This window comes from Onychomys torridus, chromosome 1 (assembly GCF_903995425.1).
Source record: "Onychomys torridus chromosome 1, mOncTor1.1, whole genome shotgun sequence".
Classification (NCBI taxonomy): Eukaryota; Metazoa; Chordata; class Mammalia; order Rodentia; family Cricetidae; genus Onychomys; species Onychomys torridus.
Window position 1 is genome coordinate 172,448,906 of NC_050443.1, and position 25,246 is coordinate 172,474,151.

Genomic DNA, 25,246 nt, shown 5'->3' on the forward strand with positions numbered 1-25,246 from the left:
CCCTGGTGTACTTGCAACTACAATCCTCAGGAGTTACGTTGTCTGGCTTTCTTTCAGTGCCTTTAACATACCGCGCGTGTTTCCTCCTACTCCTCGGCTTTATATGTGCTCGGTTCCCTGTGGGCAGTCATTTTCTTCCCCACTTGCCAGATTATCTCTGTCTATTATCCGTCTTCCTTCAGTGTACTCATGACCTCCTCCAGGAAGCCATTCTTCATCTGCTGTAGTAGATCAAGTCTCTTTGAGACAGTTTCATGTTGTGTAGGTGGGCATCAAACTTGTTTTGAGGCCAAGGCTGTCCTTGAACTCCTGATTCCCCTGCCTCTGTCTTTCAAGTGCTGAGGTTACAGGTGTGGGCCAGCATGCTCGGCAGTAGATCAGATCTTTATATATCCCATGATACCCCTGCTTTTCTTTTATAATACCCATTATACTTGTAGAAATACTATCATCTAATTGTTTCTAATATTTTGGCCCATTTGTTGAGCTAAAACATTCCATAAGGACAAGTCTGAGTGTCTTCTACTGTTTTCTTTTTCCTTCTATGTGAGATAGTGTCATGTAACCCAAGATGGCCTCAGATTTCTGATGTTCTTGCCTGCACCTCCACATACTGCTGAGATTATAGGTATGCTTATTTGCCTGACTTGCTGTAGCATTTATCTCTATTGTCTGTCAACACATAGTAGGTATTACTCAAAGTATGGAAGATAGTTAAACTACAGGTAGACAGCTTGTAAGAAAACTGAGTGTTTTTTGTGCCATATTAGACTGGAAGAAAAAACAATGTAAGAAAATGCAACTCCTGCTTTGGCAAATTCTTTTATGATTGTATTGTCAGAAATGTTAAAGATAATACATTTAGAAAGGTAAACAGTGGAGAGAGATGGCTCAGTGATTAAGAGCACTGACTGATGTTCCAGAGAAGCTGGGTTCAATTCCCAAGTTGTCTGGAGTCTGATCACCACCAGGATAAATAAATAGAAAGGTAAACAGTATGTAGTATGTGAAGATTAAAAGTCTTCACATTTGAAACAAGTGTATTGTTCTTCTGAACAAGTGTGTTATTGTAGACTACAGAGTGTCACATTTGATTGGAGAGATGGCTCAGAGATTAAAAGCACCAACTGCTATTCTGGAGGTACTGAGTTCAATTCCCAGCAACCACATGGTGGCTCACAACTATCTGTAATGAGATCTGGTGCCCTCTTCTGTATACATAATAAATAAATCTTAAAAAAAAAAAAAAAAAGAGCACTCATTGTCATCCTAAGTCATGGAAACGCTATGAGAAGAACTGCCAGTGTTGGTGTGAACCTGTGACACACACATGCATGGTGGTTACATTGTCACTGTTTTAGGGTGAGCTGGAAAGAAGTCATTAGCCAGTTCCTGCTTGAACTTGGAGTTGATGTATGATCTCTTTATTATTATGTGGATATCCGAGAATGCCAAAACACCAGGAGTATTGCAGCTGCAACTGCTAAAATAAAGGAAATTTTTTAAAGACCTGTCAGATTTTCCTGTGCTTATAAGGTTTGGTTTAACATGCTTTAAACACAAAGACTTTTTTTTTTTTGTTCATCTTAATTTAGAAAGAATGATTGTCTTTTCAATTTTCAGCTTTATCTCCCTTCTTATTGTCTTCAGGAGTCTGTAGTCTTTGAGGGGAGAGTAGGATGATTTTTTTGTTTTGTTTTGTTTTTTGGAGATAGGGTCTCATTAAGTAGCCCTAGCTAACCTGAAACTCTGTAGACCACACACATGTGGCCTCCACATCACAGAGATCCACCTGCCTCTCTGCCTCTTGAGTGCTGGGTCTAACGGTGTATGGCATTATGCCCAGATCTTTTTTAAAAAGAGATTTTTTTAATGTGTATTTTTTTAATGCAGGTGTTTTGTCTGCATGTCTATCTGTGTGTATAAACATGTGTGCGGTGTCTATGAAGGCCAGATGAGGATGTTGGAGGCCAGATGAGGATGTTGGATCCCCAAGAATTGGAGTTAAAAACAGTTGTGAGCCACCATGTGGGGCAGCACTTACTTTTAGAGAATAGTTATATAGGATTTTTCTCAGTGGTAGTAACTTGAGTGTTTTATCTTTAAGAATGTTCCTGATGTTTGGAGAATTGCATGGAGGCTTATTTTTATGAAATTTCTTTTCTAGCTTTTAGATTTTTCATATTAGAATAGCTTCCAGGTCTTTGTGCTGTAGAAAACTCACAAAGTTTTATGACAAAAATGCAGATTATTAATAGTTAAATTCTTAGTGATGTTAACAGTCTTCTTCAGTACTTTCCGCATGCTGAGTAACAAACAGATCCTTTGACATATGTTTTGTGATACTGTTTTCTACCAAAACAGTTAAATGAAAAATGCTCAAGAATTATGTGTAGTTAGAGTTTTCTTGCCTGGCCCACAGTCAGGACAAATCTCTCTTACCCGCCAGTCCCACAGTCGCTCAGACCCAACCAAGAATGCACACAGAAACTTATATTGCTTACAAACTGTATGGCCGTGGCAGGCTGCTTGTTATCTACCTTTTCTATCTTAAATTAACCCATTTCTGTTAGTCTACACTTTGCCACATGGCTTGTGGCTTACCAGTGTCTTTACATGTTGCTTCTCATGGCGGCGGCTGGCGGTGTCTCCCTCCAACCTTCTACTTCCCAGAATTCTCTTCTCTCTTGTCCCGCCTATACTTCCTGCCTGGCCACTGGCCAATCAGAACTTTATTTACACAGAGCGATATCCACAGCAATTATGTGTCAGGATTCCCATTCAGTGCTTCACTGAGGCCCAGGTTTGCTCTTAGCTTTCGAAGACTTGAAAGTTTTCCTATAGGTCAGTAGACCACTGCTTCTCCCTATTGAAAGATATTTCTTTTTGTCCAAATCTTAAACATATGACATGGAAGATCACCCCTAAAAAGGTAACTCTAGGTTTTATCTGATACAGTTCTCTGCCTTAAATGCATGTGGCCAAGAGATGCTGTAAATGATTTCCTTAAGACTTAGCTGTGGCACAGGGAGTGGTTAGTGTTAATAATGGGGACAGTGCCTCCCCTAGACATTGTACAATGTCAAATAAAAAGCCCAGTTCAGGGTTTAGGTGGCTGTGGTCAGAAGTTTTCCTGTGTCCCGCCTGGTCTTACAGCTGCTCAGACCCAAGTAAACACAGAGGCTTGTATTAATTATGAACTGGATATCCTATGGCTCAAGCTTCTTACTAGCTAGCTCTTATAACTTGGATTCTCCCACCTGGCGCCATCCTGCCCTGCCATAGGCCAATGCAGCTTTATTTATCAACCAATCAGAGCAATATGTATTCACAGCATATGGAAAGATAACCCATAGCAGGTGATTTCTTGAGTTGTTGGTCAGTGAGGTAACAGCATTACAAGCTGTTACCATTGTTCTTGGTTACCCTTCAAAACTTGATGGTTAGATCTTATTTCTGAAGACACCACAAACTTGAGACATAGGGCATGGAGAAATCAAGCAGGTAATTGACCTAAAAGCTTCTTTTCTACTGGCTAGCTTTCTTAAAGCTACAAGTTTCAACAAATGCTACTAGAGGAAAAATGTTACTAGCAGTCTTACCTGATGTGAATCTTGTGAGCTACAGTAATGGCTGGCCTGATATGATATGCCCACCTGTCTAGTAGTGGCACAAATGTTTTGGAAGTGACCAGCTACTTTTTCATTGAGATTAAAGCCCATTCTACGAAATGGAGCACATGCCCGGTACTGGTAACTGTGGCTGGGTAGTTCATAAACCCTAGGAGAGAACCTAGTCCTATTATTTTGTACATGGACATCATATTAAACTGTTCTCTAAGATTAGTTCATCTTTCAACTCTCCTCAAAGATGCTTCTTTTTATAGTAGATGGTGATTAATACAGAGACTCACAACTGGCTAATATACAGAGAATAAGGAGATTAGAGTACTCAGCTGTGATTGGGACAGCTGTTCACATCTCTTCCTCCTAGGGCTCAGGAACTGTCACAGAAGGGTGGGAATAAAGATTTAAGAGCCATAGGTAGTAGACATCTGCAGCAAAATAACATGTGAACTTAACATTGGCTGGGACTGCATGCACAAGACCTCCACAAGATCAAGCCAGCCAAAATCCCAGCATGGATGGAGGAGGGGATCAGGAAGTCCCACCCCTCTCTGAGGAGGTATTGGCATCTGATGCCTGCTGTGGGAGGAAGTCAGTTTTCTTCAGGGATTCTGACACCAATAGGCTAGTAGATGGACCCATACCTGTGCATACACATAACTAAATGGATTTAGTGGACATGATTAAAAAAAAAAAAAAAAAAGCACATGGAGAGTTGTGAGGGAAAAGTGAGGGGGACAGCAGTGAAATTGGAGAGGAAGGTAGGGAGGTGGATTTGATCAGGACGTACTATATGCTTGTATGAATATTAAAATTTTAATAGCAAGCAGAGTTTCAAGCCATGCCCATCATTGTAACCTGGTAGAGTGGACTGTGATCTGAAGAAGGCTTTCTCACCTTGAATTCTTCTTAGAAATGAGGCATCATTGTCCTGTCATTTTTGATATACTTTGTCATTTTTTTCTGGTGAGGGTAAATTTTCTCAATATTAATCTAATCAAAGAGATTTGATAGTATGGCTGACAAACTATATTTCCAGATACTATTTTTAGTTTGTTGTAGAGCTAATGTAATTTAAGGATGCATAATAGAACATCTCTCTCCTCTGGCTCTTATTTCTTGGTATGTACATTTTTTATTTTGATTTCCTATTGTCCTAGCCCACTTTCTGTGGCTGTGATGAAACACTGTCCAAAAGCAGCATGGAGAGGGCGGGGTTTGTTTGACTTAAAGTTACAGTCTACGGTCAGGGAAGTCAAGACAGGCACTGGGCGGGAGCTGAAGCAGAGACCACGGAGGAGTGCTGCTTACTGGCTTGCTCACTCTCTTTTCTATACACCTCTGCATGAACTGCCCAGAGTTGGCACTACTTAGAGCGGGCTGGGCCCTTCACATCAATCATGGATCAAGTCTGATGGAGGCATTATCTCATTTGAGGTTCTCAGATGACCCCAGTCTGTGTCAAGTTGGGGGGTGGGCAGGAATACTAACCAGCACATCTACATTTAAAAATGTTGGTACAGTGCAGGGCAGTGATGGCATACACCTTTATTCCCCATAATTGGGAGGCAGAGGCAGGTGACTCTCTTGATTTCCAGGCCAGTCTGGTCTGCAGAGCAAGTTCCAGGGCTACACAGAGAAACCTTGTCCAAAAAAAAAAAAAAAAAAAAAAAGGCACATCCCCCACTTGGCATATGTAGGTGTATTTGTGTATCTACACAGACATACTGTATTTCTGTTCTCGTGAAAATTACCATCGAATGCAAGAAAAACTCGTGAATGTATTACTTCAAATATGATGAAGTTCATCTAGGAAGTACAGAATCCAGTGAGGTCTGTAACACAGGACCTGGCTGTCTGATCCCCGAGGGAGAGCTTCGTGGCACCGAACCTATTGTAACTGTGCCCTTACTTATCCCGAACATATAAAAACCATACTCTTTAAAGTTTTCATACAAGGATGTGTTGTTGTGTGTTAAGTTCCCTCTTCTTGCCCCCATTAGTCCTTTGTTTTCCTACAAGTTTCTCTTCTGCTCATGTCAGACATGAAGATAGTGAGTGTTTGTGTGTGTGTGTACATGTGTACAGTGTCTAGCAACTACTCAAAGGAAAACATACTTGTCTTTCTGAAACTGGCTTAGTTCAATTACTATGGTATCTACAGTTGCATCCATTTTCCTGTAAGAATTTTATTTTCTTTATGGCTGAAAAAGTACTGTTGTTTAAACATTTTTTCATGTTTATATATCTGTGACATCTTAAGTTACTGTAGGATGTTCTGCTTCATGTGTAGTGACTTATGAAGCCGGTTGTCTTTCGATGGCGTGCACATAGTCTGAGGTGTTTCTTGTCATTGCAAGCAGGGCTGAATTGGGCTGTACTTTTGTATTTGTAAACATGGAGACATGGAATTGTGTGTCAATGGGTGCATTCCCGTGGGCACAGAGGTGCACGCTTGTATTCCCAGAAGGCTGAGAGAGGAGGATTGTGAATTTTAGGTCAGCTTTGGCTATATAGTAAGACCCCATCTCAGAAAGAAAAAGGGAAAAAAAAAAGGTAGGCTCCATCTTATGAAAATAGTAACAATCATCACTTGCATGGAATATGCTAGTTGTACATTTATAAAGCCCATATCATATATTATCATCTCATTTTGATTTCAGAAAATTGTATGAAGTGAAATTATTTTATTCTGCTTTTTTTTTAAAAATAAGAATTGTATTTGGATTGTCTTTCAGGCAGTATCCTAGATAGAACTAACTACAGGATGAATTAAAGTCCCTAGACTTGTTTCTCCAGGATTAGCAAAGAGTTTTTAGTAGCAATTTGTTTGAAAATTAAGACTCAAATGTAGATTTTATGTGTCAGTGTTCTGCCTTTCCATCAGATGCCTGAATCATGAGGCCCACGGCTGATGTTTGTGATGCCTCCTCCTCCCACCAGTGCTGTTTGAACCCTTTATAGTTTATTTCCTTTTTCATTAACGATTGAAGCTGCTGAATTTGGTAAAGCCGTGGACTGTCTTGCATTCTGAATTTAATTAATGAACCAATCTTGTAAGTCTTTGAATACTCTAAAGAAATTATAAGGTTGTGTGCAGTAAGTTTGCCTTGCTATGAAGAAGAAATGTGACTTTCCAGGTTTGGGTTTGCCCCTCCATAGTTCTGCCATCACATAGGACAAAGTGCCCTTTGCCCTTTATAGAACCTCTGCCCAGTGTGTTTTCATCACACTGAACGTGCTAAGATTAGTGTCTGTGTTTGGCCTTGCCCTGTGGCCCAGGCTGTTCTAGGACCTGAAGAGAGTCTACTACTTGGGCGTCCCGCGTGCTTGGGTGACAAGCATATGTCCTTACACTGGGCAGCAAGCAGTGTTATTTCTTTAACATCTGCATGTTACCCAGCTAGCTGTCCTCTGAAGGCAGTGTGTTTTGTTGGTTGCTATGGTGAAATACCCTGCCGGTATCAGTTTGGGAGAAAAGGGTTAGCCTGGCTCACAGTTCCAAGTTACGGTCTGTCAGTGCATGAAAGGCACCATGGAGGCTTCAGACAGCTCAACCCATCGCATCTGTCAAGAGGTAGTGCAGAGTGATCGAATGTCTGTGCACTAGTGTACTGGTCTCCATTCACACAGTTCAGAGTCACCCTCCTAGGGATGATGCCTTCCACAGCAGGGTGGGGTTCTCTGCCTCAGTTAACACAATTCATAACCCCCCACACACAGGGTTGTCCACAGGCCAACCTCATTAGACAATTCCTCATTGAGACTCCTCCCTTCCCAGGTGACTCTGCATTAATTCATTAACAATCATAACCAACCCTCACAGGCAGATTATATTCCTGAAAATAGTATCATAAGACAAAGAAAAAATATTCAGTCTAATTTTCCCGTGGAATCATTGTTGCTTGAGGATATTAGCATTATCAAAAGTTCTAATCCAATTTTATAAAACGATCCTGAGATTCTTTACAGAGACTAAGATTTACTTACATAAAATATAAATATTTAATAATACATGGTACTTATCTAACACTATCAGTGTGTAGGGTATGTGGAAGAGGGTCTCACTGTATAGCTCTGGCTGGCTTGGAACTCACAGAGATCCGCCTGCCTCTGCTGGGATTAAAGGTGTGCGCCACCACAGTTGGCTATTTTTATATGTGTGAGCATTTTACCTGTGGTGTATATATTTGTATGTGTACTACATGTGTGCCTGATGTGCTTGGATGCCAGAGAGGTATCTGCTCCCCTGGAGTTGGAGTTACAGAGGGTTGTGAGCCATCATGACACAGGTCCTCTGCAGGAACTGCAAGTGCTCCTAACCATGGAGCCATGTCTCCAGACCTCACAGCTAGTCTCTTTTCCTTTCCTCCTTCCTTCCTTTCCTTTTTTCTTTTTTCCTGAGACGGGCTGCAATGAGTTTGTTTGTTTGTTTGTTTGTTTCTTTCTTTTTTTTCTTTTTTTTTTTTTTTTCCGAGACAGGGTTTCTCTGTGTAGCTTTGAGCCTTTCCTGGAACTCGCTTTGTAGACCAGGCTAGCCTCGAACTCACAGAGATCCACCTGCCTCTGCCTCCTGAGTGCTGGGATTACAGGCGTGCACCGCCACCGCCCGGCTGCAGTGAGTTTCTTAATGAGTCCTGCCTTATTTACTGTGCTGCAGAGGTCAGAGTGAAATCTGAGTGCAGTGGTAGGGAGTGCTTTGTCATTTTAGAGTGCTCACATCCCAAGGGTAGGTACTCGGTAAACGTGAATGTGTCTGTGTGCCTGAGCAAGCTCACAGAAAACTGTATTTTTTTGTGAGATGCTGACACATCTTTGAGAAGACTTCCAGAGAAACTTAGGCTTAGTTAATTGCTCTACATGAAGGAAATCCAGAAATGTTTAAAAGTCTTCATTCTGATTTGTCTTACTTAGCATGTGTGCTCTTTGGGGGTGGTTTTTTGTTTGTCTTCCTTTTTAAACATTTGAAATCCGAGGCAGAGACAGGGGATTCTTGGGGGCTTGCTGGCAAGTCAGTATGGCCAAATTGCTAAGGTCCATGTTCAGTGAGAGACCTTGTCTCAGATGACCTCCATATGCACATGTACACACGTGTGCTTGTACACACACACACATACATACACACAGAAGACCCCAGCCCATAGATTGGTACCACATTTAGGATGTGTTGGCCCATCTGAATAACCTAGTCATAGGTGTGCCTGAGTTTAAGTGTAAGAGCTAGTCAGCAGTTAGCCTGAGCTAATGGCCAAGCAGTTGTAAATAATATTAAGCCTCTGTGTGTTCATTTGGGTCTGAACGGCTGCAAGAATGAGGGACTGCAGGAGCCAGGTGGGACCAGGAAAACTTCAGCTACACCTGGGGATTTATCTTCAAGGTGATTCTAGGTCTATCAAGTCGACAGTTGATATAAATCATCACATTAACTTGTTTCCTTTAATGTTTCAACAAAACATTTACCTACTAAATACTAGTATGTGTCTCATATTGTTGTCCATTTTCACAATGGTAAAACTTAATGATAAAGTGTAAGAAGAAGGAAGCATAGACCTTGAAGGTGAAGATCTCTTCACTCAGAATGGTCCTAGCATGTCATTCAGAGTCACCAAAGAGCTGTGAGCAGTTGGCATGTCCACCAGCCAATGGGTAGGCCAGGACAGGGGTAATCACACAGTTTAAGTTAATTACTGTGCTGGTTGTGGATTTTGTTATCAAGGAAAACATGAGACTTTTTCCCAAAAAAAATTTATAAAATTCAAAATTTGTCATCTTTAATGTCTTTTACTGCCTTTTCTAAGAAATTAGATATATCTTTAGTGGAAACATGAAGAAAAATACTCTAAAAAAAAAACCCTGGGTGTGGTACATAAAAAAAAACAATAAATAGTAATAATATAATAAGTATACTTTGAAGTTTTACTCCACTGATTCCCATAATTTTCCTTGTCAACCTTTTTTTGGATGTAACTTCAGAGACCCCTTCACCCTGCTACAGCTGCAGTTCTCCGGTTTTTTGAAAAAAAAAAAAAAAAAAATATATATATATATATATATATATATATATGGGTTATAGACCGTAAGTTATAAGTTTTAAGATACTCATTTGGCTTTATAGATAATATTTACTTCATTGCATGGGAGCAGCTTGAAGGAGTTCATTGTGTGGGAGTACTTGAAGGTTTGGAAAGCAAATGAAACAAAAAATGTGAACTAATTGAAGGTTGGTTCATTAATGAACCAGCATATGCCTCCTCTGCTCTGGTAATGGAGACTTTGTTTTCCTTTCTTGGCAGTGATACTCTGGAGTCAAACGGGACCCTTTTATGTAGGTTCATTTCTCTCATCTGACCTGTGAGTGCAGCACACTGCACCCTAAACACTGAAGAGTTTGTGTGCTAGTTATATTGTAGTCAGAGAAACACAGGGATCTACTTGAGATAATGGTGCCTGTTCAGATACGGGCTACACAGAGTGTTTCTCTTAAAGTGGTGTTATTGATAAAGATTACCCATAATTCAGTGTGAAATCGAAGATGTTTTTCCATCCATGGAAGTTGATTAAGCAGAGGAGAGGCGTCCGAAAGGAGGAGTCCACTGGTGTTTGCTCTCAGAGTTGAATTTTATTTGAAGGAGAACATCAGCTAACCAGGCAGCTTTTCAGAGCAGCTGAACCTTGTGGAGAGCGTGGAATTGAATGTTTCGTGACAGTGGAAGGGCTTGGCTGGACACATGAGTTGTGAGAGAAGCAAAAGGTCTGTTTGGGAGTATGTTCATGTGGAGTGGATTAATTTATTCAGTTATCATCACGATCATCGTCTGAGCCACTCTTTTCATGTGTATGTGAAACCAGGCATCTTTCTCTGTCTCATACTGCTGAACCTTGTATCATCCGCATAGTTAGCTAAATGACTGAGTGGCTTTAATAACACATGTCTTTCCGTTTCTCTTTTCTTTGTTAGGGTTATTTGTTTGTTTCCAGGCAGACTTCATGGGCCACTGAATACTTGTCAATTTGTCTTATGCAATATATTTAACAGTGTTTATAGTAATATATTTTCAGTCTTGTTAAAAAATAAAATTACTGGGGCTGGAGAGAAGGCTCAGAGGTTAAGAGCATTGACTGCTCTTCCAGAGGTCCTGAGTTCAATTCCCAGCAACCACATGGTGGCTCACAACCATCTGTAATGAGATCTGGTGCCCTCTTCTGGCCTGCAGACATACATGCAGGCAGAACACTATACATAATAAATAAATAAATAAATCTTTTTTAAAAGAAGCAATTAATTAATTAATTAATTGCTGGGGCTGGACAGATGGTTCAGTGGTTCAGAGTGTTGGTTGTTTTTCCAGAGCACCAGGGCTCAAGTTCCAGCACCCATGTGGTGGCTCACAACTGTCTGTAACCTTAGTTCTTGGGGAACCTAATGCCATTTTCTTGCCTCTGAGTGTACCAGGCATGTAGGTGGTACACAGACATACATGCAGGCAAAACACTCACACACATAAATTTCTTTTAAAAAATTACCAAGACAGAGTGGAACAGCCTGCAGCTGTAGCATCTGGGAGGTTGAGGCAGGCGGATCAGGAGTCTCAGGCCAGGCTGGGCTTCATAGTGAGACCATGCCTCAAAACAGTAAGGAGCTAATATTTCCTGAACTTACCAAGTTTCAAATGCTTTTGCATGTTTCCCCCCTCTAGTTCTCCCTATAACCTAGCTATAACCTAGCCAAGGCGGGATGATATTTGAATTTTACAGAACTGAACCAGGTTAACTAAGCCTCCCCAAGGTCACACAGCTAGTGTAAGAGACAGAGTTAGTACTAAGTGCAAGGCTTTTGTTGTCTGATACTGTGTGTCTGTGTGACTTCTGTACAGCATTGGTCCCTGGTGTCACTGTGGACTTCTCCACTTGGCTTGTTTCCTATCCCTTCTACTGTAAACAGTCCCTTTAAGTGGGCTCCATGCTTTACTGATACCAGATGTACTCATCATTTAAGCCCCAAATCAAATGCTAGATTTTCTCACTGGCCCCATACGGAAGTAACCCGCTGTCTTTAACCTCCTGTGTAGTGTGTATCCTTCCTTTTTGTGAACTTATTTTACCTTTAGTTGCAGTGACTCCTCCACATGTGTGAATTTACCAGCCAGAAGCCCTTTCGTTCACTGCAGTCTAAGGCAGTGTTGAACACTGACAGCATTTAGTATTTGCTGTCTTAATATTAGATGTAAAAGCTAAACAAAACAGGAGTAAACGAGGAAGAACAAGGCATTAGTGTGTTTGTGATCGTTTGTTTCTTCTTCTTTAGAATCATGCTAAATTCTGTAGTGGTGGAACGAGATATGTCATGGATTTCCTGCTTTAGTGAGAAGGTTGAGATTCTTAGCATTTTGGTTTTTTTTTTCTTTTAATAAGACAAATAATAAGTCTGTTCAGGAGAGGCAGAAGGGACCTGCTGGTTTAATTTTGTTCACAGCAGGGGGTCCGATCATGCTCCTTTGGTCCTAGCTTTTTATAATAGGCTCAGTGTAGTGTTGGAATTCCACCATTGGTTGTCATGAATGTATTATCCTTTACGTTTATGGCTACCACTGGGATTGCCAAATAGTTTAGAGTAAGTTTATGGTAAACTGGCATCTACTCTTCTACAAATATTACAATGCTGTTGGTGGTATACTATGGAATTTTATAGAGAGATTGTCTCTTACTCGGCTTGCTCTCGGTTTTATTTTTTAGAGGAAGGCAGCTAAACCTAAACTTTCCTTGCCAAGAGGGCACAGGAAGTCTCCCCAAAAGTTAAATTGCTAAATTATGCCTTGGGACTACTGAGATGGCTTTGCTGTACAGGCGTGGCCACCTGAGTTCAGTCCCTGGAACCCGTGTTAAGGTGGACAGAGAAAGCCTACTCCACAAGTTGTTCTCTGGCTTCCGTGTGCACCAGGGCTCGTGTGCCCACACCTACACACGTGTACAGTATTGATGATGGTACATAATTATATATGCCAATTTCCTTTTTAACTTTTCTGCTTGAGCATTTCACGCAAACAAGAAAACCGGAGCTTTGAATAAACACAGAGTGGTAGAGGTGCCGAGCTTTTGAGCTTTAAGCGCTGAGTTGTTAAGGTACAAGTTGTGTTTTTCTAGTTTCTTGTGCCTGAATTGTACATGTATTTGCTGCTCATTTGACTGAACTCTTGAACTCCTGAGATATCCTCAGATTCTTAATTTTTTTGAAAGAGAGAAGTGCTTTTATTAAGATAATCTCTTTGAAATGACCATCAGTCTTTTTAATCATGTGGAACTTCATGAAATTGCCTGTAAAGCAAAAGGTAGACAGACAGTAACTCAGTCCTCTGACAGTAGTAGGTAGATTCTCACAAATTGTGGGACTCACAAAAATACTAATTGTTAAGATTTATAAATCTAGCATTAAATATCCATAGGGGAGGGGGGATAAAATTAAAGCTGTCAGAAATGTAATATTTGAAAGCATTTAATATTAACATAGGTATATAAAATGATACATGGGGGGTTGTAGATCAGCTGGAGAGTGCTTGCCTAGCATGCATGAGATTGTGGATTGGTCTCAGCTCCACATAAAACCAGGTGGAATGGTACATGCTTGTAATCCAGCACTTGGGAGGTCCTCAGTTACACTGCATGAAACACACAGGCACTCACACAGTATAAAATGATCAAAGTTTTAGTTCTCATAATAAAAACTTAAATTCTCCTTTATCAAAGTCATATTTTAAATTCTGGATTATTACAATAGTAGCACACTTATTTAAGGGAACTAGTGTAACATCATTCTGATGCTTGCTATCTCATTGTATTTTGCTTTTTTTGTATAGATTTGTTAGCCCTTGTAACAGTCATTTGAGGCAAGTGTAATGACTCAGGTCGGATGGATTGAGGCTGTAGAAGTCTATACGCTAAATTCACTGGTTGTGATATGATGAAGTTATTCACAAGCCTGGCTAATGCTCTCTCTTTTTCTCCTTTTAGATCTACACACAATGAGTTGGAAAAGAACCGGTGAGTCAGTGATGAGGTGCAGCTTTCATCTGTTTGAAAGCAAACTTATTGTTTTACCTGAGAAATTAAAGTGATTGATAGTGTGTATATAGTTGTTATTTTATTTTTAAGATGTATAGATTAGATTATTGATCATGATACATTGTATTTTCTGGAAGAAATGATTTATGAGGTAAACATGTTACTAAGCTCACTTAAATTTGAGTTTATGAGATGGCTTCTTTTCTGTCTTAGAGAACAGATTGACTGGTAGGTTCATGGCTTAAAACATGGTCTTGCTAAAGGATCAGGTTTCTGGATTAAGTAGTTATTTAGTGCATTGAATCTTTGCAGTTTACTCATTTTTTTTTTTCTTATTTGTTCAGTAAATGTTCATTAATCATGAACTATAATACCTCATTGCCAGGCACACTGAATAGTTTGCATAGAAAATAGAAGAATGGTTCAGGTCATTTTTGTCCTTAAGGAACTCAAGTTTTGTGGGTCAGAGAAAGTATTAGGTATGGTAATGGAGAAACAGAAGGTATGTACTAGGAGATCATTTTGGAAGTTCCCTTAATTCCATTGGAAGAGAGTCTGGAAGGCTCTTCATAAGACAGTGAGTGAGCATTGAGTACTCAGAAAACTGCGAGGTGCAATGTGAGAATAAAAGACTGGCACGCATGAGGCTCTGGGTTCTGTCAGTAGCACTGCAATAAAATAAAACAAAAACTTAGAGCACAGAGTGCCAGGCGTGGTGGCACACATCTGAAAACCCCAGCGTTTAAGAATCTGAGTGTGCATAGGAGGATCTTGAGTTCAAGGTTAATGTGGGCTACGTAATAAATTCAAGACCAGCCTGACTATTTCAAAGCAAGATCCTGTCTCAAAAACAAAATGGGATTGGAGAGATGGCTCAGCATTTAAAAGAGGGCCCAGGTTCAGTTCCCAGCACCCACAACCACCCATTACTCCAGTTTCAGGGAATCTGATGCCCTTTTCTGACCTCCCTAGGTACCAGGCACACACATGTTGCACATACATATATGCAGGGAAAACACTCAAACACAAAATAATATAAAAACAACAAAGCAATAAGAAAATTAGAATATATCTTGGGCCACATGGGTTAAATACTGATAAAACAAGTGGATTTTGTAATGATTTTATCCATACGGATATGACTCTCAGTAGACCTCCATTAGAAACCTGGCAAAAAGCTTTTAACATGAGTAAAGAGAGTCTTTAGTAACTATGTGGGTAAGAACTTTCAAGGCCTTGAGTAAATTTTACTTATTAATGCATGTCATCTATGACTTAATCACAGCATAAGAATGTGAAGATGGTGTTTATCCGCCGTGGTATTGCTTTGCTCTATACCTGTGAGTTATTTCACCCGTGTCCTGCTGTGACTTGGGCATGGTTTTGCAGAAGTCTTGTGCTAGGACCTTACTCAGGGCATGCTGCATGGTCTTGCAAACACTAACAGACAGCCTTCTTTTCTTTTTTCTCTGATTATTTTTCCCCTTTCATGCTGTTGTTTGTCTGCTTGCTTTATTCTCTTCCCCCATTCCCTGGGGGCCACTGTGAGGTGATACAGTAACCTTTTCCAAGACACTTTTTTTTGGGGGGGGTTTTCGAGACAGGGTTTCTCTGTGTAGCTTTGCGCCTTTCCTGGAACTCACTTTGTAGACCAGGCTGGCCTTGAACTCACAGAGATCTACTTGCCTCTGCCTCCTGAGTGCTGGGATTAAAGGCATGCACCACCACTGCCTGGCCCAAGACACATTCTTAAAGGATTCTTATCATTAGAAATACAATTGTCAGCTGGGCAGGAAAGGATCCAAAGCTACACAGAGAAATCCTGTCTCAGAAAAAAACAAAAAAAAAAAAAAAAAAAAAGAAGAAAGAAAGAAAGAAAATTGTCATTGTATAAGAGGGCCAATAACACAGGAAGGCAGCAAAGAATGTGTAAAAGCTCAGTCCATAGTCTTATATTTTTAGCCCCTACCAGGTATTACTTAATATTTGTTATTTCCAAAGTATGGTTCTTATTTATACTGTTAATTTAAAAAAATGGTCAGCCTGGATTTTGAATCTTTTGAGCTAAGTGAATTCTGGCTTTACTTGTCATCGGCCTTAGAACATGCTCTTCAATGAGGAAAGTAACTCAGTATGCAAGCAGCAGTTTAGTGTGTGTTCATCCTGAAAAGGTATTCTTGGAGTAATTTGTATTCTTGAAATTTTGCCACTTTATATATATAGTATTTATGTCAGAAAAAAATGTTTTCTTCTTAGTTCACACTAAACTCTTGACATAAAGCTCTTGGAGTTGGTGGTTTTTTACTGCAGTGATAGTATGTGGTGTACAGTGTTAATGAACAGTAGAGAAACTTCAGATGGTTCTCTTAAAGCCCCGAGTGTGCTGAAGCTAGAGCCCAGTGGCGGAGACTTGAGGCCAGGGACACCCATAGTACTTTGTTCAAATTTACCATCACCCAAATGCCTGTAACTCACTCACGATGGAGCTTTTGGTAGTCTCAAACACTTTTTGGGAGGTCTCTGGAACTAGTTTCCTTTTAGCACCATATTGAGCAACCTGGCCTAGTGCAAACACGTGACTTGTGGAGAGTACCCCTGGTTGTGTCGTCCCCACACAGGCCCTGACAGGTCCAGCAAGTGGACATTCAGTGGCTCAGTGTTCCTCGGGAACCTGTGTGATTAGCTCATGGTAAACCTAATGAGTCTCTGAGATCCAGGTATTAGGATTTATTTTGTCCATTGGCTTATCTTATGAGTTTGGTCCTTTGGCAGAGAAGAAACTGTTCAGTGCAGATTTGGATGCCACTTCATTGGTTTTTCATTTCCTTAATTCAAATTACTGGTGATGTTTTCAACAGAGTCAACAACTTTAGCAGGACTTTAATGGTCAAGAACCTTAGTGCTGACTGTGGGGGAGGCCATTCAACCTTAGCAGCTGCCTTTCGACTGAAACACAAGGCTTACCCTTATTACAGCTTTGGCAAAGCTGGGAGGGCTAAATGAGGACACTGGACTAAGAAGATGCTTTGCTAGGCAGGGGGAATGTCTGTGACAAAAGAGAATTAAGTCCAATGGATGCTAATGGGTGTCTTCCATACATAAAGACACCACATCCTCCTGAGAGAAAGATGATGTAAAAATTTATGGTTTTTATGGTTTAGGTTGCACAAATCCTAGTTGATCTTTTAAGAAAAGCCCCGAAGCCAGATACTGGGGTAAATACTGAAAGATCAGAGAGACAAAGGAATAAGACACTAGAGAAACTTCTCACCACTACTGAATTTTCAGGCCGAATAGAAGGAGAGATTCTATCTCCACAAAGCCTCTGGCTGAATTCCCCTGAGTCTTCAGTTTAAAAGGCTTCAGCTGAAAAGAGCTCTAGTTCCTGTCTCCTCATGCCTTATATACCTTTCTCCGCCCACCATGTCACTTCCTTCCTTGTGCTGGGATTAATGGCGTGTGTGCTTCCCAAATACTGGTAGCAAAGTTGTGAGATCCCAAGTGCTGGGATTAAAGGCGTGTGACTGCCAAGTACTGGGATTAAAGGCATGTGCCACCACTGCCTGGCCTCTATGTTTAATCTAGTGGCTTGTTCATTCTCTGATCTTCAGGAAAGCTTTATTAGAGTACCACAAAATATCATCACAGAGTGCCTACTGTGCTCCCTATCACACAAGGCTGTTCTCTGATTCCAGAAGGTAGGAAAATAGAAACTGTGAGTCATAGTGTCTTTGAAAACTGGCTGTCACAATAATTTGAAACAAGATGGATGTGAACATAAAAGAATCCTGACCATGATCCTGTCTAATCATAAATATGATGGCTATGTTTATTATTAATCTTTTTCTTTAGTGATAATTAACAAATACTTGGCATTGTGATACATAAAATGAAGATATGATTCAAGCTTTATCCTGTATCCTTAAGGTTAAAATCATCATGGTTTGGTATTCATAGGATTATCTTCTAATGATGTGATCTAGTTTAGTGACCAGTTAATGTCTGGAAAGGTACACTAACGGTGTGTTCACAAGGAAGGTTATGTCCAGAACAGAATAGCCAACATTAAGTGGTGGAGGAGCAGAGTCTATCACATTGGGATAGCAGGTAAGACCAGAGAGGTAGTTTGCGATTGGACTGTGGAATGGTATTTGTACCTCATTTTGTTGGCAGTGATATTTGGGCCTTTGTTTCTGTAGTATTGGGAATTGAACCCCAGGGCCCCGGGTTAGGTAAGTGTGCCACTGAAATAATTACCCAACCACGACGATTTGAAGTTTTTGTAGGAAAGATGAAGGCATGATCAGAGCATTGGCGGAGGAGGGCCTACCAACTGGTGAGACGTGCTTAAAATCCCTGTGCTTGGAAGGTAGAGGCAGAAGGATCCGGACTTGGAGGCCAGCCCCTACTACGTAGCCAGTTTGAGGCGAGCCTTGGGTACATGAGACTAGTTAGGAATAAATGAGGAAATAAGATGTAACTATAGAAGATGGGAGACCAGTGTGGGTGCTTTTGAGGTGGTGCATGAAGTAGAAGACGTCAGAGCAGCACTCAGTGGTCTGGGGACAGAAGAGGACAGGATGAGAAGCACGTAAAGAAGAGTGAGTGCTGTCAAGTGCTGCTACTTAGTCTTTTCCTTCTTCCCGAGTACACTGCAGACCACGACGTTTCTCTGTGTGCAGTCCTTCACCTGCTTCCTAATGAAACGACATAAAACCCGGGGCCTGCCAGTCCCACCACTCTGTCCCAGAGGAGAGTCCTCACCTCCTGTGCTCCACCCCACCCCACAGAAGCACTGCCCTTGCTTCTGTCTTAGGACTTTCGTGCTTGCTGTTTCTTCTGTTGTGACGCTTTCCCTCGTTCTTAGTCATGACGGAGTTCTTGCGCCATCTCCTCAGTGGTGGAATTCTCATCTGTCATGTGTGAGGCTCTGGGTTCAAACATACAGGCGCACTCTGTCTACCTAGTCAATACATCAAAGTATAGTTATTAATGAAAACTGAGGAATATAGACAAGGCTCTTGAGATGTCAGCAGGAGCAGTAATTTCATAGAGGGAAATGGGGAACTTAATGAATTATTGAAATGTAAACAGATCATATGATCTAAGTTTATAGGTGGGAACATTTTAAGGGATTTTTACTGGCTAAAAATATGTCACTTTTTTAGATGCCTCTTTTTGTGCTCTGTGGTGTGTATTATATACTCCACAAATAAGGACCAGTGTCCGTGATAAAGTTTATACTCTGCAAGATCTTACTCACTTTTTATTCTGTTTGCAGATGGCTAAGTTTTGGTTTTTGGGTTTTCAAGACAGGATTTCTCTTCTGTAGCTTTGGAGCCTGTCCTGGATCTCACTCTGTAGTTCTCACAGAGATCTGCCTGCCTCTGCCTTGCAGGTGCTGGGATCAGAGGTGTGCGCCACTACCGTCCGGCTGCAAATGGCTAAGTATTTTTATGAAGAGAACCTGCATACGTATATTAAAAGGATAAAAATCCCAGAAATGATTTTAACTTTTCTCTTAAATTTTTATTTTTATTTTTTTGTCTTTTTGACGGTCTCACTCTGTACCCAGGCTGGCCTTGAACTCACAGAGATCCATTTGCCTCTGCCTCCCAAGTGCTGGGATAAAAGGCGTGTTAGACTTTTTGATGTGCTCTGCTTATCACAAATGTTTGATAATGAGTAAGTTTTCTTCTGGACACTATCATGTCCCAGGAACATTTAGATACATTGGATTTTTCTTTTGGCCCTCTTCGTGCATGCTGCTAAATTAGAGTTTTATTTCTAGAGCCCATGGATCTGGACATTTCAACCAAGTGATTGTTTTGGTTCAGGGTCCCTCAGTGGGAAAAGCATTTCTTAACTGGTTTTTGTTTAAAAAAAAAAAAAAAAGACTGTACACTTACTCAACGCATTCCGGAAAAGCTAACACTTGTTTTCTTAGAAGGAAAAACAAAACCTGGCCAGACGGAACTTTGAGTAGTGCTTCAACTAAGTATTTGAAGCAAAATGAAAGTGGGTTTCTGTAGTTCTTGTCATGTTTGCCTCACAGAGCAAAGTGACATATCTGTGTATTTAAATTGTGTGTTGTATATCGAAGGCGCATGACTAAAAGATACTTGTCCAGAGGCACTCCTATTAATGGGGGATACCATGTTGACTTTATTTTTTGGAGTCCTTGTAGCAAGGCTGCTTAGTTGTGTGTGTGTGTGTGTGTGTGTGTGTGTGTGTGTGTGTGTGTGTGTGTATGTGTGTTTAAAAGGCATCAATAGTAAACCTATCCATACATCTCCCTAGATCATCAGGCTGAAAGGGGTGTTAGGAAATCATCTGGCCTAGACTAGACCTCAGAGCCTAAGTCCCCTCCTGACTGTCTGCCCCACCAAGCTGGTGAAGGACAAGCTAGGGTAGAAACCTAGCTTCCTAATCGCCAAGCTAGAGCTTATTCATGCCACCTTCCAGGCATGTGTGAAATGCATGTTTTTCCTAACTGTACATAGCGGCCTCTGAACTCTTGAACATCGCCTTGTGTCTCTTCTTTGACGAGTAATCTGCGCTACTTTATCTTGTGGAGAGTGCATATATCCCTTCTGGACTGGACACACCCCACGGAGCACAGGCTTCTGTAACAACACAGGTACATTGCACTCTGTTTTCAAGTGCCTTGACCAACAGGTACCCAGTGAATTAATAACTTTCCGTAGCAGGTTACATCCTTTGTTAGATGAAGAGAAAAAGTTAAATGTAGAGTCAAATTTAGCTGTGCCTCCTCCTTTCTTCCTTTTCTTGCTGCTCTTCTTCATAAATCCTGCTCTTCAAGATAGAAAAATATTTTAGGAAGACACAAAGTGAGATATTTGCAACCCTGCAAACATCTTCCCTGTCTAAAAAAATAGTTTTGTTCTCTACCCCTGCTTCAGAGAGAACAGTGTGTCCCCATAGGGTATTCTAGGTAATGTGACCCACTTAGGAAATATGTGGTGACTGTGTTTCATAATGGGACCTCTGCTAAAGCGGTGTATTGTGGGACAATGCCTCTTGAGTAGGATGGCTTTCCAGATGCTGTGGTACATTACATGTTTCAGTTGTAGAGCTGGCCAAGTACTCAGTTCTAATTTGAATTTTACTAGTAGGCTGGGGAGGTGGCGCAGTGGTTAAGACCATGTACTGCTCTTCCAGAGGACCTGGGTCCTGTTTAAAGCACACAAATCAGGTGACTGAAAATTGCCTGTGACTCCAGCTTTAGAGTGATCACGTGCTTCTGGTCTCTCTGGGCACCAGCACTCATGTGTGCACACGCACACACACAATTAGAATACTTTTAAATGAATTGGCATTTACCTATCATTTTTTTGTTTTTCGAGACAGGGTTTCTCTGTGTAGCTTTGTGCCTTTCCTGGAACTCACTTGGTAGCCCAGGCTGGCCTTGAACTCACAGAGATTAAAGTAATCCCAGCACTCAGGAGGCAGAGCCAGGCGGATCTCTGTGAGTTCGAGGCCAGCCTGGGCTACCAAGTGAGTTCCAGGAAAGGCACAAAGCTACACAGAGAAACCCTGTCTCGAAAAACAAAACAAAACAAAATTTTTAATTGGACGCTGGGAAGATAGCTCAGTAGGAAAAGGCACCCGTCTCCAAGCCTGACAACCTGAATTCAGTTCCCGGGACCCACGTGGTGGAGAAAGAATCAGCTCCCCAAGTTGTCTCTGGACCTCCACATGCATGGCATGTGAGCACTCCACACACACAGAAAAAGATGTAACAAAATCATTTGTGATTGGTCTTAGAGTTTACCATAGTAAAATAATGAAATTCCTTTTGTTTAAAAGTTGTCAATGAAGTAGGTGACCAGATGGTTCAGCAGTGAAAAGCACATGCTGAGAACTAAGCTCAGATCTCCATGGTTGTACAGCAAGAGCTCTTAACCCGTGTGTGTGTGTGTGTGTGTGTGTGTGTGCGCGTGCGCGCACCAGTGAGCTTCAGGTATCCATTTGTCTCTGCCCACTTCTTCAAGCAAGGCTGGAGTTAAGGCATCTGCCACCATGTCCAACTCTTACATGGGTTCTGCAGACCTGAGTTCAGTACCTTGTACTTGAGCAGCGGGCATTTCAGCCAAGCCATCTCCCAGCCACCCTGATGTTTAAAACGTTTTGTTGAACTTTCAGGAGTGTTCTCTCCTTCTGCCATGGATTCTGGAGGTTAGACTCAGGTCATCAAAGAAATGAGGTAGAAAATGATAGAGGAGAATACCTGATACCCTCCCATGGCCTCCACACATGCACAGGCATGTGCAGCAGTACACGCGCGTGCGTGCATGTAAACACACATGTCAGTATTTCATTTCATAACATTCTAGTGAAGTAGAAATATTTTTAAACATTAGCTTGAGAAGAGAGCCGCTTAGCACTTCAGTCCTAAAATACTGTTTTTCAGAGGACGGCTTTTTATTGAAGAAACGTTTGGAAATGGTATAAAGGACTCTATTTTACTTCTGTCTAGGATTTTTTAATTTAAATTTGGGAAAGCTGGATTGCAAACATGTCTGAATTTCACTTTGCCAAATGCACCCATATTTCTTGGGAAGTGGAGCTACTATCCAGGCTTTCTCAGTACTCTTAATAGAGCTTGGAGTCATTGATTACAGAGAGGTTGGATGTAACCACAGGTCAGCAATGGGGAGCAGGAAAACAGCAACATTTCTATTCCCAGTAAATAGAAATACAGTTCGGTCTCTGCACCCAGTTCCTGCCTTCACATTTATAGGTGCAATAAGTAGGACATACTAAAAAATGCAGGTTTAAGATTTTTCTCAAACTTCTTGGGTTTGTTTTGAACTTCCTTTGAACACTTCATCTATGATGACTAATAATAGGTAGTTGTCAGATGTCTATGCTAGTGTCTCCTGTATGCCATTAACCTCAAGGTTGTGTTTTCTGATTTGAAATCTCTGGTGGAAATAGGATTTCATTTGAAGTGGCTTAGTTCCTGGCACCAACAGACTCCTCAAGGTAATTACAAATCAGCCGACAAGCACTTATTAGGCATTGGACTCTGGTAGTTACTAGAGAGAGAATAAAACAAGAAGTCCTGGGTCCTACTCTTGATTATAACCTAACTAGGTAGAAGACAAAGATATTATTACAGAGCCCCTTTAAAGAGTATAATTAAGTGCTGAGTTGTGTGTGTGGCAGATGGGAGTTAAGGTAAATTCATTGTGGGGGGCTATTGTGGACTAAAGCTGGTGTGAACAGCCTGGTCATGCATACTTATTTCTGTGATCTTCGTGGTATTCCAGTAGTTTGCCAGAACTAGCCTGTGTTTCTTGTAGGTTTCTTTGAATTCAAGTGTAGTTTGTCACTTGCTCTGAGGTGAAGTCAAACCATCCAGCATGAATAAAATAGATAGGCGCCTGAGTATTTGCAGAGGGGTGCAGCCTTTTATTCCTTTATAGTTTAAGGTTGCTTCCTGCTGGGTCTGGGTCAGCTAAATATAGTCTTTTGGTTTTCTGAGACAGAGTCTCACTGTGTAGCCAACAGTGGCCTTGAACTTGACATCCTCAGGCCTCAGCCTTCCAAGTGCTGCGATTATAGTTTACTTATTTTTATTTTATGAGCATCAATGTTTGGCCTGCATGTATGTCTGTGTGAGGATGTCGGATCCCCTGGAACTGGAGTTATAGACAGCTGTGAGCTGCTGTGTGTATGCTAGGAATTGAACCCAGGTCCTCTAGAAGAGCAGCCAGTGCTCTTAACCACTGAGCAATCTCTACTGCCCCCCTCAAAGTACTGAAATTAAAGATGTTATCATCACATTAAGTTTATACAGTGTCATTTTGTAATTGAAAATAAAATTATTCTGGTCATGGTTTCTCCTCTCTCATCTCCTCTCAGATCTTCCCCACCCTTCCAACTCCATGCCTTCTTTCTCTTTCTGTTAAGAAAACAGACAAGCAAATAAAAAAGACAAACAAGGATAAAACAAAAGAAACAGCACAGAACTGCAGCAGCACACACATGCACATACACACTCAAAGCACATACAGACACATACAAGCAAAACCTATCAAAACATAGAAGAAGCCCATCAAAAGACAAAAGTCAAGAGACTGATATATAGGCAAAAGACAAGTTTAAAAAGACCCAAAACCAACCAACCAAACAAACAAAAAACCCAGACAGAATATTATGAGGTAAAAAGAAAATCTCCAAAAATACCATTGAGTTTGCTTTGTGTTTGGCCGTCTAGTGCTGGGCATGGGTCTGTCCTTAAGTGTGGTTTGAATTTCTAGCAAGATTCCCTTGGAGAAACTAATTTTTCCTTTGCAGGTGGTCATAGTGTCATTTTTAATAGTTAGTTTTCCTGTGAAGAGTTCTCCCAGTTTTTGTGGTGGGAATGTTGGTGAAGGCCCAGATATCTTGTAAAAATAAACAAAAACTTGAGATTGCCACACTCAAAGATTTTAGTTGTTTGGGACTTACTGGAATAAAATTAACTTTTACAACACTACTCCGAAACAGAATGATATTTAAGAGATGCTGGAGAACCTAGGAAGAGGGTAAACACGTATAATGGGAACTTGCCTCAGCCCCTAGAGTTTCTTAAGGACTGTTCTGTGTCAGACTAGTGGTAAAGATGTTCATTTGAATCTGCATCCCTACATGATATAGCTTTGTAACTTAAAAACATGTCCAAACCTCTCTCTTAAGGGGTTTGCCTAAGAACTGATGTTGGCATGAGATGTAACATCAGAAACACACACACTCTTACATAGACTGAAACACAGACACACACAGACACACACACATACATTCACACAGAGAGATTCACACATGCGCACACCAGAATGCTCTGCTTTTCAATACTTTGATCCAGAAGTGGTTAGAGCAAGTATGGCTCATTTAAAAGATCCTAAAACTACACAAGAAAGATTTCCTAATCTAGAAATGCAAAGACTAAATTAGAATATGTGAGTAATCTGTAAATTGTAAAAGTACACATAGATTTCTTCACCAAAACCATGACTAAATTCAGGAAACTTTGAAACCTAAAGGAGAAATTTCAGATTTTTTTTTTTTTTAAAGACAGTCCTACTTAATACAATGTATGTTAACTATAAAGGGTCTTGTTACCACAAATAAAAACATTTAAATCCATTTTTAAATAATGTTTTTGGGTTTTTTAAGAAGATGGACAGGTATGTGTGATGCTTGGGTCATGGCCAGGTAGGAGCCTATCTGAGCCATCCTATCCATTGGTGACACTGACAAGCGCCAGGCTCTTGAGCATTTGGATCATTGCTGTGAGTAGGATGATAATGTCTATATGTCTTTAAACTCTTTGGCTCATTTTAGTCTAGCACAGTTCACAATTATTCCTTTATAGATGGTTGTGAGCCACTATGTGGTTGCTGGGAATTGAACTCAAGACTTCTGAAAGAGCAGCCAGTGCCCTTAACTGCTGAGCCATCTCTCCAGCCCCCACAACTATTTCTTTATAGAACAGCTTGTATTTTGCAAAACTAAAAAAAAAAAAAATCAGTCACTTTCAAGTAAGTTTCTTTTTC

The 25,246-nt window shown here is 40.8% G+C and overlaps 1 protein-coding gene across 3 annotated transcripts in view; it reads left to right on the forward strand.

Annotated features, from left to right (window-relative positions):
• Positions 1 to 25,246, forward strand: part of Mxi1 (MAX interactor 1, dimerization protein) — a 68,080-nt gene that overhangs the window by 24,852 nt on the left and 17,982 nt on the right. For all 3 annotated transcript variants that reach the window (XM_036172427.1, XM_036172438.1, XM_036172447.1), the window contains exon 3: positions 13,632 to 13,661. In XM_036172427.1, coding sequence (XP_036028320.1) covers positions 13,632 to 13,661 — 30 coding nt within the window. The remainder of the gene's footprint in view (positions 1 to 13,631; positions 13,662 to 25,246) is intronic.